The sequence below is a fragment of the Dendrobates tinctorius genome, unplaced genomic scaffold (genome assembly GCF_039654945.1).
Source record: "Dendrobates tinctorius isolate UK_male_01 unplaced genomic scaffold, ASM3965494v1 ptg000104l, whole genome shotgun sequence".
Lineage (NCBI taxonomy): Eukaryota > Metazoa > Chordata > Amphibia > Anura > Dendrobatidae > Dendrobates > Dendrobates tinctorius.
In genome coordinates, this window is record NW_027361772.1 from 16,297,937 (window position 1) to 16,316,097 (window position 18,161).

Consider the following 18,161-nt stretch of genomic DNA (forward strand, 5'->3'; position numbering starts at 1 on the left):
TTGTTTTGCTTTTTTCTCCTCGGTGACCGATTCAGAACAGATGATGGGATCTTCTATGGACATCATTCTCAGCAAGGGAAACCAGCTTCTCCTGGGCCAAAATGGTAATATCACAATTATCTTGGCTTGATCCCCCTGTATCTTCCTTAGCACTGTTGAAATTAGGGGCAAGGGAGGAAAAGCATAGGCCAGGTCCATATCCCATTTCTGGGATAAGACTTCTGTCGGCCCGTCTTTTGATTGAGGGAAAAGAATTTTGCTATTTTTGCATTCTTCTTTGTGGCGAACAGGTCCAACTGGGGAGTACCCCTTTGAAGAATTATGCGATGAAATTTTACATGAGTCCCACCCAGCTGCTCGCTTCTATTATGACCATTATGAAAGAGGACAGCTTCCACATAATCCCTCTTTTCAGATTGGTCCTGGAAGTCTACAAGGCTGATGACTCTTTTGCTATTACCGACAATGTTATTTTCTTGTCTAGTCCATTTATCCTGCTGTTCCAGGTTGTCAGAATCTGATGTTGTAATTGTCTTGAGTGGATTTGACTCCACCGAACCCCTGGTACAGAAGCAGTCATTAGTCCAACCATCCTCATAGTTTCTCTGTTGGAAACTTGTGAGTTCTAGCTTTCAGAAGAAAATATGTCTCGAGTTCCTCTTGTTTTTTCTCTGGTAAGGAGGACATCTGCTGTTCGGAGTCCAGAAAGATTCCTAGTAAGATCTTTTGTCTTCCTGGCACGAGATCTGATTTTTTCCAGGTTATGATCCATCCCAGGTTCTTTAACCCCTTTCTGTTTTCACCTTCCTGACTGGGCCATTTTTTACAATTCTGACCACTGTCAGAATCACTTTATGAGGTAGTAACTCTGGAACGCTTCAACGGATCCTGGTGATTCTGAGAATGTTTTGTCGTGACATATTGTACTTTATGAAAATGGTAAAAAAAATTTTATTTGACTTGCGTTTATTTGTGAAAAAAGAACGAAAATTTGGTGAAAATTTCGCAATTTTCAAACTTTAGGGTAACAGGAGAAATTGCTCCATACATTTTGTTATGCAGTGTCTCCTGAGCATGCCGATTCCCCATATGTGGGGGAAATCTACTGTTTGGACACACAGCAGGGCTCGGAAGGAAAGGAGCGCCATTTGACTTTTTGATTGTAAAACATGCTGGAATTAGCGGACGCCATGTCATGTTTGGAGAGTCCCTGGTGTGCCTAAACAGTGGAAACCGCCAACAAACGACCCCATTTTGGAAACTAGACCCCACAGGGAACTTATCTAGATGTATATTGAGCACCTTGAACCCACAGGTGCTTCACAGAAGTATATAGCATAGAGCCGTGTAAATAAAAAAAAAAAAAAAAATCTAGTTTCCCCCAAATCATTTTAGCTTCAAATGCACATTCAACATTTAGCTTCAACTCCAGACCCTTAGTGGCCATGAAATAATGATGGAGACGGCCACCAGACCAAGCAATTGTCATATTACATTTAAGCCTGTGATAATGGAGGGACTATGTACAAAATGGCTGTAATTCCTCAATTGGATTGTTGGGGACTAAAGCTGGGCAGAACAATTTCCGGAATGCTGGTCCATCTGCCAGGTCAGTAGTCTCTGCTGGATGGGAGTGTTGAAAATTACTTAACTTCTTGGATCCTCAGGGATATTTTTGATTAGCCAGGCCAATGCAACGCCATTTATGCTCCATGCCGCAATGATAATGTCCTGTCAGCCCTGATAACCAAAGGAAGAGCCAAGAATGCCAGGAAGTAAGAGATGTGAAAGCCTCCCATTTAGCGGCCAGACACTGATAAGTTGGCCGAAGGACTGAAGACCCAAAAATCTATCCACTCAACCCTATTTGGGACTAAACCATTGAAATAGGTGTGGTCTGACAACTGGAACACCCTCCAACACCCACCACACTAAAATTGATGATCTATCCAGATTTTTGAGATGGGACCAAGATTTGGCACGAGCCCCCGATCGTGGCATTACTGTGGGGCGTCAGCTGTCACATACATCAGACACGCACACGATCGCTGCGGCGCTCAGAGTGAGGCCGCACGATCGTGGTGCCGTACTAGTACCTCCCGCTGAGCAGTACTAGTACGGTGCATGTCACAAAGGGGTTAAAACTAAGACGGTTGCTGCTAAAATGGTTCTTAGTTACTGGGGTGACTGCAATTAACAGGAAATGTCCAGACACTGGACAATCAATATTCCCTGTTCTCTCAAGAAAGCCATAACCTCAGCCACCAACGTAGTGAAGATGCATGGTGCTGAGGAAGGCATCTGAATTGGTAATGCTGAATGTTTTCTCCCTCTTTCAACGCAAATCTTAGATACCGCTGACTGTGAGGATGAATGGGCCCATGATCGTATGCTTCTTTGAGATCTAGCGTACACATTACCTAGTTTTCCTTGATCAGTGGAATCACAGATCTTACAGATTCCATTCTGGACTTTTTGCAGGATACCCATCTGTTTAGAGACTTTAGATTTATTAATGTGCTATAGTTGCCCTGGGTTATTCTTTTATTGAATATAGGCTGGAGTAGCACCCCAGAAATCACTCTGCTTCTGGCACTGGAATTACAGCCCCTGAATCCGGCAACTTCTTTACGTCCGTCAGTGGTCTTCTTGAGACCTGTGGGGACTGAATAGTTGTTAAGTGGGATCTTCTCTGAGAAATCTGCACAAACTGCATTTTGTTTCCTCCCGCTATTGTCTTAGGTATCCATGGATTTTTAGATACTCCCCCCCCTCTCCCCCCAAGGTAAAGATAACGGGAGAAATTATATAAAAGTTTGCTTTCATCTCTGGCTAGATAGGATCAACAAAAACATTGCCTTGATCACCTCAGCTGTGCAGCCCCTGATGAGAAGATGCCAACAGGGCGAGTTTCCAACTCTTGCAGTTCAAAAGTCAGATTTGGCATTTTTTTTCTTATTAATGCAAAGTTAATGGGAGAAACGATTGGATGCGAGCACAGCAACGTTTTGGAAGACACTTTCCCTAGCTGGAGATGCGAGCAGATTTTAAAGTCAATTCTCTCATTGGCTTTGCAGTGAAAAAAAAAAGTTATCAATCTAACTTGTGAAACCTGTTGGCATGTCATCAGGCCTGCTCAGAACCAGCACGATCGACAAAAACATTTCTCGTGATGGTGCATAGCGGCTGAAGAATGAGCAAAATTCGTTGACAAGTGAATGCTTCTTAATGAATTTATAGCATGGTTTACTCCAGTGTATTCTTCATCAGGACTGCCAGCTATGTTTTATAGCACAGTGACTACAGGTGTTTAGGATCTACTAGCCGTATATTACACACGCAGGCTACGTTGTACAATTCCTTATTTTATTATAGTAACGGATCATCAGCATTTATAACTTATTTACAGCTTTTTATCTTACAAACGAGACTAAATGAGGCAACGATTCAACACGTTCTTAGTAGTGATGAGCGGACGTGCTGGGATAAGGTGTTATCTGAGCAAGGGTCTTCGGCGTGCTCGAAAAATATGTTCGAGTCCCTCTGGCTGTTCAACAGATGCAACACATGCAGGGATTGTCTGTTTGTTAGGCAATCCCTGTATGTGTTTTGGCGGTCTAACAGCCGCGAGATATGCAGACGCGGGGACTCAAACATAATGTTCGAGTACGTCGAAGTCACTCGGTTAGCACACGAGCATGCTCAGATAACACCTTATCCCAGCATGTTTGCTCATAACTAGTTCTTAGTCATTTCAGAGGTAACCGATCATCCTTGTGTAGTCATAAAATGAAATAATGACACCAAACGGTGCGTCAGCAGTGATGAGACACCCATACGCCTCATGAGCGGGATCTGAGTACAAGTCTATGGCTGCAGTGCAATAAAACCCTTCTGCTAGGAGGATACGGTCAGTAGATGGTGCACCAGTTGCTGTTGTCACTTGGCATTAATCCTCCGGTGATGAGAAGGATAAGATCTACGAACCACCAGATGCCCAGTCCTCCCAGGGTGAGGAGTTTACCTACAGCAGTGCCAGTATGTCCTAGGCAGAAGCGATCAACTCCAAAACATCCAAGGAAGAACGAGTAGAGTAAAGTGGTAATGAAATAATGACCGGTGTATCTGTTAGAGGACAGAAAAAACAAGACATTAATAAAAAGTTTCCTAGAATGACGCTTCAACAAAAAGTGTTAAACATTGGGAAGATAAAGTGGTACGTCACTCTGGAGAATAAGTTTTCGGTCTCCAGATAATAACATTACAGGTTTTTCCACTGATCAGTTGTATCTGCACTGGGACTGGCAGCGCATGGTGACATTTTTCTGCAGCACTCCCGCAGGTATGATTGTGTAGCAAAGGCAGTCAGACGATCGTAGCTTTAAGTTCCCTAAGGGCGGTTTCACACGTCCAGATAATTCCGTAGGCCATCCGTGTGTGATCCGTGTGCTATCCGTATGTCCGTGTGTACCATCTGTGTGCTGTCCGTGTGGTGAAATAATTGGTTTTAATATTAACCTTATGACTCCTAAAAACGCACACGGATGCCATCCGTGTGCGGTACGTGTTTACACGGACCCATTGACTTGTATGGGTCCATGTGATCCGTGCTGTTACACAAAAACGGACATGTCAGCGTATTTTGCACACGGTCCGTGAAAACACGCTGACATCTGAATAGACACATTCATTAGAATGTGTCTATGTGGGGCAGTGTCTCCGGTACATGAGAAAACTGTCACAACACGTACCGGAGCCACTGACGTATGAAACTGGCCTAAGAGGACTACTGAAGCCCGTAAAAAGAGTGAAAAAAGTTTTTAAAAATATGAAAAAAAAAGTTGAAATCACCCCCCTATTGCCCCAATAAAAAACAAAACAAATACACATATTTGGTACCACTGCGTTCAGAAATGTCCGATCTATCAAAATATAAAACCACATAAACTGATTTAACAAGGAAAAAATATTGAAGAAAAGTTGCAGAATTACACTTTTTTGTCAACCGCAACATTGCAATAAGGTGTTCAAAACATTGTATCTCCTCCAAAATGGTATCAATTAAAACATCCACGAATGGTGCGAAGAATAAGCCCTCACCCAGCCCCAGATCACGGAGAAAAAAAAAAAAAAAAAAAAAAATCACAGAAAATTGCAAGGTCATGAAAAGGGTTAAAGGGATAAGGAATAGAGGGCTTTCAGCTTCCGCGCTTTCCTCCTCTTCTAGGAGTTACAACTGTTTTTTATTTTTCTGCCCACCGTGTGGCATGAGGGATTGTGTGTTGCAGGATGAATAATTTAGAATTTTAGATTGTAGTTAGTGATGAGCTCGGATAAAGTGTTATCTGCACATGCTGCGGTGCTAATCGAGTGTTCGAATAATATGTTTGAGTCCCTGCGGCTGCATGTCTCACAGATGTTAGACAGTCACAACACATGCCGGGATTGCCTAACAAACAGGACATGCAGCTGCGGGGACTCGACCATATGTTTCGCGCACACCGAAGACACTTGGTTAGCATTCAAGCATGCTCAGATAACACCTTTTCTCAGCACGCTCGCTCATCATTAGTGTTTTTCTATCAATATATAAAACAATACTGCCCCCTATTGATGATAAAAAAAGACCGTAAAAAAAAGTAGACTTTCAGCAGGACAGTGCACCATGCTACAAGGGTCATGTAGTGAAGGATTGGTTCCAGGAGCGTAGTCCGCTCCACACAGGGCAGGTCCCAGCTTGTAAAACCCATCGGTGTTAGTCAAAACTACAACTTGTCCAGCAATATAAACCAGCTCTCATATGGCGATGGCTATTGGAAGAAAGGGAGGAAAAATAATGAAACTGCAAAAAGTGAAAATCAAAACAGGGTTCAATCTAAAGGAACAGCTCTGGGATCAGGTAGAACGGGCTTTCTTCATCTAGGAGAGAAGACGTCCGGCCCGCATCGGTCAATACTCCTACATAATGATGAATTTCTGAGATGTGACCGCTACTCGATGGGTGTCTCCAATATAGCGGCTGGTAACATAATTGCTTCACAAATCAAATCCACTTATATTGCGAGACACTGCGTACGTCTAGTCGGAACGCGACTGGGAGATGCAAATTGCAAACTAGCGGTTACGCGACCTCCGCCGCTCTCACCGGCAATACCGCTGAATCTTTTTAGCAGGCGTCTGCAGTCACAGATCAGAACCCCCTTTATATCATATACTTCCACAAGGAATAACCAGAAACATGAGGTCACATACTTGATGCAGGGCTTGTTCCCCCGTTGGAACGTACGAGGTCCGGCGCACTCGATGCCATTCAACGCTCGGCACAATACCTTTGTGTGCTCAACGTCGGCGTACGCCTGCCCCCCGAACTGCGACAAAAGAGAAAGGCAGAATTATTAATACTATGTATGTATTCGGAATATGTATACAACCGTGTCATCAGATAAAGTACTGGACATGTATACCGCCCATGTATACAGTATACAGCCCATCCAACCAATGTCGGGAACCACCGGTAAGGCTGGAAACAAGGATGCGGCCAATTTTCATTTTTTCCTCCTCTTCTTCCAAGAGACATAACTTTTTCCATTTCTCTATCGACGTCACTGCGTGCGGGTTTATTTTTCTTGCGGAACGAGATGTTGCTTTGAATGACACCACTTATTTTACTGGCAAACGGGAGAAAACGCCAAGCGAGGTGAAATGATGAAAAATACCTTCATTCCGACAGTTTTAAAAAAAAATAAATAAAAAATTTATTTGGTTTTTACGGCATTCGCGCAGCAGTAAAATTTGCCTTCTAACAGGATTCTCCGGGTCAATAAAACCAAACTTGTATAGTTTATTTTTTATTTTATTTAAAAGCGTAGAAAATTGTAAATCTAAAAAAAATTAAAAACAAACTTAAAAAGTGGTCTGTGCCGCCATTTTCTGACATCTGGAACTTGTTTTTCCAGGGATGGATCTGGGGAGCCCGGGCTTTTTTTGTGTGTGGCGATGTGTATAGTGATAACCTTCTGATGACTTGTTTAGGGTGATTCTGGTGGTTTGATTTTCTCTCTTTTCAGCATTCACAGCACTGGATAATTTATTTATTTTTTGATAAATTGAAGTTTATGGATATGACGGGGCAGGGGGTACAAAATTTAATATTTTTTTTAGTCTCTTAGGAGACTGGAACCTCTGACTTGATTGATCACATGCTCTATATCCTGCCCTACTTATATATTGCAGTATATAGTCTGCTAGTAAGCCCCAGGCTGAGCTTCTCATACATGGGCTGGTATGGCGGCCATGAGGTCCCTTCAGCAGGACCCTAACCGCCCTGATACCCTGCAATCTGGACCTCAACAGCAGCATTTAAATGGTTAAACAGCAATGATCGGAGCAAGCTCTGGTTGCTGCTTTTACAGGCAGATGCCGGCTGTGTAACACGGGGCAGGGTACAGTGTGAGGTCAGATCCTGAGCTTTACCATACATGGAGACCTGGCATAGGACGTACCAGTATGTCCACCGTCCAGGAGGGGTCATGATCATAGCTGGACGATACATTGTATCACTGGCCGTACCTTGGTGCAGCCGTAGCCGAGGTCCTGCTGGACGGACACATTTCCGGTGTGGTCTACTGGATCGTCGCAGTCTATAAACTCTTCAGGCCTGTGAAGCAGAAATCAAAATATAACATTATGTAAAAAGAAAAAAAAAGTGTTAGAGACTGGAGCAGCCGCAAGTCAGGAAACATCAACCACAAGCGGCAGCAACCAGAGAGCAAAGGACAAATCTATAATAATGTCCGGCACTTGTAGTGCAACCATGGATGAGCGAGCCTGGCCGTATGTCACTACTGACCCAGGAGTCATCTCTGCAGTCCTTCCTCAGAGCCACCACCACAGTATTCACTGCAGTTCCTCACCCCCACCACCACAGAAGTCACTGCAGTCCACCCGACCACCGCCTCAGAAATCACTGCAATCCACCCGACCACCACCTCAGAAGTCACTGCAGTCCTTCCCCACCAACACTGGCACAGTAATCAGTGCAGTCCCCCCTCCACTTCTTCCTCAGTAATCACTGCACTCCCCCCTCCACCTCTGTAATCACTGCAGTCCCCCCTCCACTTCTTCCTCAGCAATCGGTGCAGTCCCCCCTCCACTTCTTCCTCAGCAATCGCTGCAGTCCCCCCTCCACTTCTTCCTCAGCAATCGCTGCAGTCCCCCCTCCACTTCTTCCTCAGCAATCGCTGCAGTCCCCCCTCCACTTCTTCCTCAGTAATCGCTGCAGTCCCCCCTCCACTTCTTCCTCAGTAATCGCTGCAGTCCCCCCTCCACTTCTTCCTCAGTAATCGCTGCAGTCCCCCCTCCACTTCTTCCTCAGTAATCGCTGCAGTCCCCCCTCCACTTCTTCCTCAGTAATCGCTGCAGTCCCCCCTCCACTTCTTCCTCAGTAATCGCTGCAGTCCCCCCTCCACTTCTTCCTCAGTAATCGCTGCAGTCCCCCCTCCACTTCTTCCTCAGTAATCGCTGCAGTCCCCCCTCCACTTCTTCCTCAGTAATCGCTGCAGTCCCCCCTCCACTTCTTCCTCAGTAATCGCTGCAGTCCCCCCTCCACTTCTTCCTCAGTAATCACTGCAGTCCCCCCTCCACTTCTTCCTCAGTAATCACTGCAGTCCCCCGCCTCTTCCTCAGTAATCAGTGCAGTCCCCCATCTCTTCCTCAGTAATCAGTGCAGTCCCCCATCTCTTCCTCAGTAATCAGTGCAGTCCCCCCGTCTCTTCCTCAGTAATCAGTGCAGTCCCCGTCTCTTCCTCAGTAATCAGTGCAGTCCCCGTCTCTTCCTCAGTAATCAGTGCAGTCCCCCGTCTCTTCCTCAGTAATCAGTGCAGTCCCCCGTCTCTTCTTCCTCAGTAATCAGTGCAGTCCCCCGTCTCTTCCTCAGTAATCAGTGCAGTCCCCCGCCTCTTCTTCCTCAGTAATCAGTGCAGTCCCCCGCCTCTTCTTCCTCAGTGATCAGTGCAGTCCCCCGCCTCTTCTTCCTCAGTGATCAGTGCAGTCCCCCGCCTCTTCCTCAGTAATCAGTGCAGTCCCCCGCCTCTTCCTCAGTAATCAGTGCAGTCCCCCGTCTCTTCCTCAGTAATCAGTGCAGTCCCCCGCCTCTTCCTCAGTAATCAGTGCAGTCCCCCGTCTCTTCCTCAGTAATCAGTGCAGTCCCCCGCCTCTTCCTCAGTGATCAGTGCAGTCCCCCGCCTCTTCCTCAGTGATCAGTGCAGTCCCCCGCCTCTTCCTCAGTAATCAGTGCAGTCCCCCGTCTCTTCCTCAGTGATCAGTGCAGTCCCCCGTCTCTTCCTCAGTGATCAGTGCAGTCCCCCGTCTCTTCCTCAGTAATCAGTGCAGTCCCCCGCCTCTTCCTCAGTGATCAGTGCAGTCCCCCGCCTCTTCCTCAGTAATCAGTGCAGTCCCCCGTCTCTTCCTCAGTGATCAGTGCAGTCCCCCGTCTCTTCCTCAGTGATCAGTGCAGTCCCCCGTCTCTTCCTCAGTGATCAGTGCAGTCCCCCGTCTCTTCCTCAGTGATCAGTGCAGTCCCCCGTCTCTTCCTCAGTGATCAGTGCAGTCCCCCGCCTCTTCCTCAGTAATCAGTGCAGTCCCCCGTCTCTTCCTCAGTGATCAGTGCAGTCCCCCGCCTCTTCCTCAGTAATCAGTGCAGTCCCCCGCCTCTTCCTCAGTAATCAGTGCAGTCCCCCCCCATCTCTGCTTGTTGTCTATGGATGGAAATATTCCTCCTCTCAGGGAATGGCGCCTGCGCAGAGGGGCCATTTCTGAAGGCTGAGTTTACATGTCCTTTGCACACAGGGCAGACAATCCTCTGTGAACACTGTAGCAGACCCTCAGCTGTGTGAAGTCTGTAGGAGTCTGGGTCTGCTCTACTCACAAGTACTCGCACAACACGAGGGGTCCCCGGGGGTCTCTCAGCTCGGGGGCCGGGGTGCTGCTCGGCTCAGGAGAAGTGGCGGGGGTGGTGCTATTCTGTGTGGCGATGAGGGAGAAGGTGAGGAGCAGCCCCTGCCCTCCCAGCAGCAGGTAGCCCACCGGGGGCCGCAGCCACCCCATCCTCCTCCTGCAGCGACCTGCCAGCCTCTAACCAGCTTCTTCCGCCAGCCCTCCAGGCGGCCAATCACAGAGCAGACACGTGACTTTAGCGGAAATGACGTCTTTCTTACGTCACGTCACGGCAGTTGCTCTTTGTCGCCACTTAAGGCGCCATTTTTTATTCGTTTTCACTATAAGAAACAATACATAACGGGCTACAAGAAAATGGCTACATTATAGAAAACATACCTGATATATTCAGACGTCGAGAAGCCACCACATTTACTACTAATGACAAAAGCCTTAATTAGTGTTAGTATTATCTGCTATAAGGCTCATATAGATTATTGTGTGTCATTAATAGTTATTATGACTCTTATACAGGATACTTAGAAAATTATTAATGGTGCCGTAATACTGACTATAGAAACGTCATGTGGATGGCGTTTCACAGGAAGAACAGCAGATGGCGCTGGCCAAACAGGCAGCCGATGGAGGGGACAGTGACAAAACCGGGTGGCGCATGCGCACTGGCTAGGTTGAGGTCAGCGAGTGATCAGCTGGGTTGAGTGCAGTGTGTACATGGGAGAAGTGAGGCGGGATCATCATCATCATCGTCCTCCTGGGACCTACTAGGGAGGGGGATCAGCTATCACAGTAGGAAGCAGAGCAGGGGCTGGGGTCATTCTGGGGGTCGGGGTGCAGTGATTGCAGCTCTGGAGGGAGAGTGCAGCACTCTGGACTCTGCATGTACATGTCATGGCTGCTGCTGCTGCAGTCACTCTGTGCCCTGGGATTGTCCTGCTGCTGTGCTGCTCCCTGGTCACAGGTAAGCCCTCCGCTAGATCGTCTGCGTCCATTCTTCACCATTTGTAAGATCTCTGCTTGCTGTCAGTGAGTTTCTTTATTCAGAGGCTGGGAAACCACCTGGTGCCACAAGATCCTTTATGTTTTTTTTGTTATTTCTTACACTTACCTGCTGTGAAACATTGTATCAGTCTGGAGCCTAAAAACCAAGACTGGGCGCAAGAGTAACAGACCCTCAGCTGTGGATAGAAACCGAGATTCCCCAGATGTCCTGGACCTACAACCCCCCGGTATTCGGGTCCGGCTGAGAGTTGTAGTTTCTCAGCTGCGGAGCCTCGTGTTCATGTCGTCATCGCTTTTACTATTATTATTATTTGCAGCGTTCGTCCCATTTTCGGGACTTGCTTTACATTTCTTTTGGTTGTTAAATGGTTAATCATTTTCAAACATTTCTCGGAAGAGAAGATAAATTTCTCCGGTTTTTCGGAAGGGCCGTCAGTCTGATCTCTGAGTAATTGTATCCTCTGGCGTCATATTGTAGAGCTGGGCTTGGGCGCGGATTCGGCCATGTACGGGCGGATACGGATTTGCTATTACACAATTGTTCTGCAGAATGTCCTGACGTGGCCGGGATCTCTGGCATCGTCTCCATTCATTCGGTGTCTGCACGTCCTCATAAAATAAACTATTGTGACCCACATGGCACCTACGGGAGCTGTGATGGCGTCCCAGAGAGAGACGTGTGATCCGTCACTGCACAGGACTCGTCTCCTCCAGAGTCCAGCGGTGGCGGCTTTACACCACTCCATCCGATGGTCGGTATTGTGCTTGGTGATGTACGGCGGCATGAAGCTCCCAGTGCAGCGCAGTGTTGGTGTTAATAACAGAGGAGGTCTGGACTCTGCAGTTGCCCCCTGCTCCTCAGCACTTGTGCCCCCCACTTTGTAATGTTACGGGGTCTCTACTTTGAGTTGCTGTGGTTCCTTCTACTTCTCAATAACATCACTCGCAGGTGATGGAGGAAAAAATGTCATGATTGAACTTGTTACCCCGGTGGCTTCTATTACAGGACCGCGCTGGTACCAGTGAGCTCTTTACCCCCGGCCATTGTGTCACGTGTTAATAAAGACAGACGGCATTAGGGGGGCAGGAGGATATACATCAGGGATCGAGGGGCCAGATGTTATACACTGGGGGGTCGAGGGGCCGCCGAATATTGTACCCCTGGGTGGAGGTGTCAAGGGGCTTCCGGATATCGTATCTCGGGGGACCAAGAGGTGTCACGATGTCGTAACCCTAGGGGAGGGCACAAATGGGGCCGGATGTCATACACTGGGTGCAAAGGGGCCGAATGTTGTACCCCAGGTGTGGGCGACAATGGGGCTGGATGTAGTTCCCCAGGTTTGAGTGACAATGGGGTTGGATGTCGTACCCCTGGGGGGCGGCAGTGGGATCGGATGTTGTACTCCAGGTGCGGGCGGCAGTGGGGCCGGATGTTGTACCCCAGGTGCGAGCGGCAGTGGGGCCGGTTGTTGTACCCCTGGGGGCGGCAGTGGGGCCGGATGTTGTACCCCTGGGGGCGGCAGTGGGGCCGGATGTTGTACCCCTGGGGGCAGCAGTGGGGCCGGATGTTGTACCCCTGGGGGCAGCAGTGGGGCCGGATGTTGTACCCCTGGGGGCAGCAGTGGGGCCGGATGTTGTACCCCTGGGGGCAGCAGTGGGGCCGGATGTTGTACCCCTGGGGGCGGCAGTGGGGCCGGATGTTGTACCCCTGGGGGCAGCAGTGGGGCCGGATGTTGTACCCCTGGGGGCGCCAGTGGGGCCGGATGTTGTACCCCTGGGGGCGCCAGTGGGGCCGGATGTTGTACCCCTGGGGGCAGCAGTGGGGCCGGATGTTGTACCCCTGGGGGCGGCAGTGGGGCCGGATGTTGTACCCCTGGGGGCAGCAGTGGGGCCGGATGTTGTACCCCTGGGGGCGGCAGTGGGGCCGGATGTTGTACCCCTGGGGGCAGCAGTGGGGCCGGATGTTGTACCCCTGGGGGCGCCAGTGGGGCCGGATGTTGTACCCCTGGGGGCGCCAGTGGGGCCGGATGTTGTACCCCTGGGGGCGCCAGTGGGGCCGGATGTTGTACCCCGGATGAGGACGGCATCGGGGCCAGATGCTATACATTGGGGGTGAGGTGCCGGATGGTATATACCTGGGGGTAAGGGGACTGAATGATAAACCTGGTACTTCTCTCCTCGTAGTTCCGGTGTCACTGACTTGTGCCATCCACGCTTTTCGGTCCAGTTACTGGTTGTTCTGGTTTTTTGTGATGACTAGCACGGCATTTTCTCTTATTTCCTTCATGGGTTCCTGGTGCTTTTCAAGGTCTCTGATTGCTGTTGTGGAAAAGGAGCCTTTGTTGGGAAAAATCCTCCTCCTGTGACAGAGACAGACAAATACTGTAACTTCTCATGACAGGAAGATGACGGCCGAGCCGGACCCCGTACATGAAGGACACCACATAACGGCGCCTGATGCTGACTCTACTGCGGCCCATCAGGTTTCCATCAGTGTCCTTTATTTTACTAGGAAAAAAGCAAAACAAAATACCGCGGCGTTGAGGGCCAATGTTCCTGCTTTTTGGACAGAATTTGCGCTGGAGCCAACCAACACAAATGTGAGAGAAAGGTGAGGAGAACTCACCGGTTATGCTGGTAATGAAATCTTCTGGAAAAGGACAAACAATGCCGGCCATGAAGGAGTATTCCCATCTCTAAGATCCTATCCCAGCGTGTGGTAGATGTGATAATATCAGGGAATACCTCCATTTAGAAATGTCGTATAGTTCTTCTGATTCACTCTGTCACTTGCCCCATGTGCAGGGCATTGCAGTAGCTTAGGTATCCATTGTTATGACCATTCATATAGTGACAGTTAGTTGTTGGCAGCTGTAACCATGGATACCTAAGCTATTGCAATGACCCGCACATTGGGCTAAGCGACATAGTGAATCAGAAGAACTATACTACATTTCTAATTGGAGGTATTTGCTAATTATTATTAGGCCACGTTCACACCTTCAGTATTTAGTCAAGCTTATTCAATACTTATAGGGATTGTCCAGAATTAAAAAAATGTGGCACAACCATGTTTTTCTAATCTAATTTTATCTTGACTCCTTTAAACCTTCGCACACCCTGACATAACTGCGCGTCACAGTCCGGGTGCGCATGTGATCCTTGGCACAGCTATGCACTCCAGTATTGCAGTATGTGTGTATATGTACAGTATGTGCACGATCAGATGAGTCCCCCGGAGGACTAAAAAAAAAAAACAATTTTTGCTGCACAATGAACGACCTAAAAATGATATATAACTAATAAATTGTACTGCTCGCATAGGCCATCATTGTTCTCGGCAGCTTATGTCTGTTTACACGGGATGATGTGCTGCCGATAATAACGCTTAAGAACCATTTCACCTATTGAATGAGCATTTTGCTCGTTTGTTGGGTGATTCGTAGCCAGTTTAGCCTGCACGGTTATCGGCAGAAGATAATTGTACCGGGTAAATGCAGCCTTAAAAAAAACAATTGTTTTCAGCCGCACTTCGTCTTGTGTAAACAGGACGCGCTGCCGAAAACAGTGACTGCTCTGTGTGCATGGTCTGTCATTGTTTTTGGCAATGACAACTTATGGCTGCTAAACACGCTCACTCATCAGGTGAAATAATCATTGTTCTCGGCAGCACATCATCCTGTGTAAACGGACATATGCTGCCGAGAACAAGAACAGCCTGGGCACAAAAAAGTGTCTATTAGCGATCATCTTTCCTATCTTAAAAAAAAAAAAGTTTTCAGATAGGACGTTGATCGCTAATTGACCCTTTGGTGTGGATAAGGTGTGATTATTCTCGGCAGCATATGTCTGTTTACACGGAACGATGTGCTGCCGAGAAAAGTGATGGGCTATGTGCACAGAACGATTTATTAGCGATCATCCTTCTGCCTAAAAATGCTGTTAAACAGCCGCCGATCATGTCCTAAGAACCTTCATTCCCAACAAGGAGCACTGCACGACTTGCGGCATGAAAACTTCCGATTGGCTACAAGTTTGCCGATCGGCGGTAATTTAATAGCCAGTGTGTACAGACCGCAGACCGACCGCACTTCCATGTGCTCAGACCGATCGTTACCTTGATTGTTCCATGCACAAAGACTGTTGTTGTTCTTGGCAGCACAAGTTCTGATTGCACAGATCGATGTGCTGCCGAGAATTATGATTTTTTTTTTTCCTTTTTATGCAAAGCTTACAAGTCATCTCGCCTAACGATCAAGCGTTTTCCTCTTTCGTCGGGTGATCGGCAGCTTGTTTACACTGCAAGATTATTATAAATGCATCTTTAGCCAGAAGAGGAAACTGTGGAAGTCGGAAACTTTGATAGACTTCTATTAAAAAAACAAGATGGTCTTGGCATTGAATTTCTAGACTCCGTTGGTGCCCATCTACTGAGACGTCTAGTTTCAGTAAGGCCAGATTCACATGTCTTACATTCATTGTCCAAGAAGACCACAGACCGGCCGTGGTTCTCCTGACCCAAACTCAGCCATAGCGCAGAGTATCTAAGCTCTGCCTCCTGCAGCTTGGCAGTGTGAGTGATGTTTATTGCTCCCTTATTTCTGTTATCTCCTCACTTTTATCACTGAAGTTGCCATAAAATATTTGTGCCAGATTATCACAGAATCATAGAAGGTTAGAGTTGGAAGGAACTTCCAGGATCATCGTGTACAATCCCCTGTTCAATGCAGGACTCACTAAACCATCTCAGTCTGTCCAGCCTCTGTCTGAAGACTTCCATTGAAGGAGAACTCGCCACCTCTATGGCAGCCTGTTCCACTCATTGATCACCTTCATTGTCAAGAAGATTTTACTAATATCTAATCTGTGTCTTCTCCCATTCAGTTTCATTCCGTTACGTCTCGTCTTTCTTTGTGCAAATGAGAATAAGGATGATCCTTCTACAATGTGACAGCCCTTGAGATATTTGTAGACAGCTATTAAGTCTCCCCTCGCCTTCTTTTTTGCAAGCTAAACATTCCGAGATCCACTAACTGTTCCTCATAGGACATACTTTGCATACCGCTCACCATCCTGGTCGCTCTTTTCTGTACTTGCTCCAGTTTGTTGATGTCTTTTCTAAAATGTGGTGCCCAAAGCTGGACACAGTATTCCAGATGAAGTCTGACCAAAGAGGAGTAGAGGGCAATAATGACTTCACGTGATCTAGACTGTATGCTTCTGTTAATACATCCTAGAATTGCATTTGCCTTTTTTGCTGCTGCATCACACTGTTGACTCCTATTCAGTCTGTGATCTATTAGTATACCCAAGTCTTTTTCACATGTGCTGTTGCTTAGCCCTATTCCTCCCATTCTGTATATGCTTTTTTTCATTTTTATTGTGCAGATGTAGTACTTTGCATTTTTCCCTGTTAAAAACCATTCTGTTAGTTGCTGCCCACTGCTCCAGTTTATTTATATCTTTTTGAATCCTCTCTCTTCTCTAGTATTAGCTATCTCTCCTAGCTTTGTGTCATCAGCAAATTTAATCAGTTTACCCGCAATTCCTTCATCTAAATCGTTGATAAAGATGTTGAACAATACAGGGCCCAGGACAGAGCCCTGTGGTACCCCACTTGAGACATTCTTCCAACTGGATGTGCAGCCATTTACGACCACTCTTGGGTCCGATCACTAAGCCAGTTATGAATCCACCTAACAGTAGCTTTTCAATCCCATACTTGGTCATTTTTTCAGTAAGAATAATTTTAGATACTTTATCAATTGCTTATGACCTGCAATAAATTAATTCCAACTCTCCTGAATATGTATTTAGTGTGGAGAAAAAAACAAAATACAGCAGCACCCCGGGTCTCAGATTGTGTGCGGCATTGTACCTAAGCCCCATTAACTTTATCTAAGCTGCAGTACCAGATGCAACCCATGGGCAAGTGGGGAGCTGTTTGTGGAAGAAAAAGGTTGCGTTCATCTAGTCGTAAACACTGTATTTAGGATCAGTGTCGGGAAGAATCCAAATATTCGTGTGTGTATGAGGCCGAACATAATGTGTGGAGCTGGTGTAAGGTATCTGTGCTTCTGGCTTCTCTAGCCTGTTCAGCTGATATCGCAGGGGAAAGGGTACACAAAAATGATGGCCTTTCCACTGGACTGCTGATAATGGCTAGATACGTGTGGGTCCCACCGATTGCCAGAATAGTGTCCCTCTTGTCCTCTAGGACTTCCGGTTTTGGAAGCAATCTGTGCTTTCCTCACCTTCCCCAGTTCCTACTTTAAGTCGCCATCACTGTTCCTGCTGGTGTCTGTTATTGTCTGCATCCAGCATGAATGACAGCTGCAGCTTGTACTGAGCAGTGCAAGGTTTCGGCAGGGAGGAGGAACAATGAGGAGCTGACAGTCAGTCCAGATGGGATGAGATTGAGTTAATTTTTTTGTAAAATATTATACAACCATTCTTATCTGGCTTTTCAAAGTAGTGTGGTCTATAAGATCTTCTGAGTAATGTATACAGCTTGTATTGTGAAATCTGTAAGGCAATCCCTGTAAAGCGGATGGAGGGACGTCTTGGATGCGGCTTTCGCTCAATCAGATCCGGTCCATGTATCGTATGTCTGACATGGTCAGCCATTCCTTTCAATGGCCAGTATGATTTATTAGCCTCCTGTTCTGAAGCTGGACCCGCGGTGATCAGCTACCTGTAAGGCCGCACACACACAGTGGATTGCTGTCTCTCGCGACTCCTCCATGGTCTGGAACGCTCTACTAAGTTCTCTATGGGAGAGTAGCTGCCAGAATTAACACCTCTGCGGAATAAAAAGATCAGATGATCGAGCTCTCGCCACCTGATCCTTATGTCCTCCCTCATAATCTGTTGGGGCACAGTCAGTAGGCTCCCGTAGAGACTAGATGGTCGGCGGGTTTGGCTGGCTTTTATCTACTGAGTATGGAGACCCTGTGAGACTCTTTAGGGTATGTTCCCAGTGGATCAGTCTGCTGCAGAATTTCCGCAGCAGCAAAAACCCACTACAGACTCAGTTGCTGAAATCCTGCAGGCTCGTCACACAATCCGTTTGCAAATGTGAAAATAACCAGGTGTGGCGCAGATTTCAAGTCCTCAGCGCCGGTCAATTTATACCAAAGATTTTTCTCGGTTGGGATTCCATGAAATCTCACCCGCAAACCTCCTTCTGCTGTGATACGCAGCAGGAT

General features: G+C 47.3%; 2 protein-coding genes across 4 annotated transcripts in view; one reads left to right on the top strand and one right to left on the bottom strand.

Annotated features, from left to right (window-relative positions):
* Positions 1-3,345: 3,345 nt before the first annotated feature.
* TM2D2 (TM2 domain containing 2) lies at positions 3,346-10,196 on the bottom strand. The gene is made up of 4 exons (XM_073588818.1): positions 9,926-10,196; positions 7,570-7,657; positions 6,253-6,368; positions 3,346-4,125 (listed from the first exon to the last, which is right to left on the bottom strand). Exons 1-4 carry the CDS (start codon positions 10,102-10,104, stop codon positions 3,912-3,914), a joined length of 597 nt encoding a protein of 198 aa, XP_073444919.1. The 5' UTR covers positions 10,105-10,196; the 3' UTR covers positions 3,346-3,911.
* A 240-nt stretch (positions 10,197-10,436) lies between these two features.
* ADAM9 (ADAM metallopeptidase domain 9) overlaps positions 10,437-18,161 on the top strand; it is a 109,432-nt gene continuing 101,707 nt past the window's right edge. The window contains exon 1 of one of the 3 annotated variants that reach the window (XM_073588821.1): positions 10,437-10,912. In XM_073588821.1, coding sequence (XP_073444922.1) covers positions 10,843-10,912 — 70 coding nt within the window. In that variant the 5' untranslated portion in view covers positions 10,437-10,842. The remainder of the gene's footprint in view (positions 10,913-18,161) is intronic. The other 2 variants (XM_073588822.1, XM_073588820.1) reach the window with 2 other exon arrangements.

What these genes read in the sequence shown, in the direction of transcription:
- TM2D2 (XM_073588818.1), bottom strand. Translation starts at nt 10,104, where the DNA reads ATGGGGTGGCTGCGGCCCCCGGTGGGCTACCTGCTGCTGGGAGGGCAG. An exon ending in TCGGCTACGGCTGCACCAAG is followed by an intron (nt 6,369 to 7,569) that starts GTACGGCCAGTG and finishes CTTTTGTCGCAG; the next exon opens with TTCGGGGGGCAGGCGTACGC. An exon ending in GGGAACAAGCCCTGCATCAA is followed by an intron (nt 4,126 to 6,252) that starts GTATGTGACCTC and finishes GTCCTCTAACAG; the next exon opens with ATACACCGGTCATTATTTCA.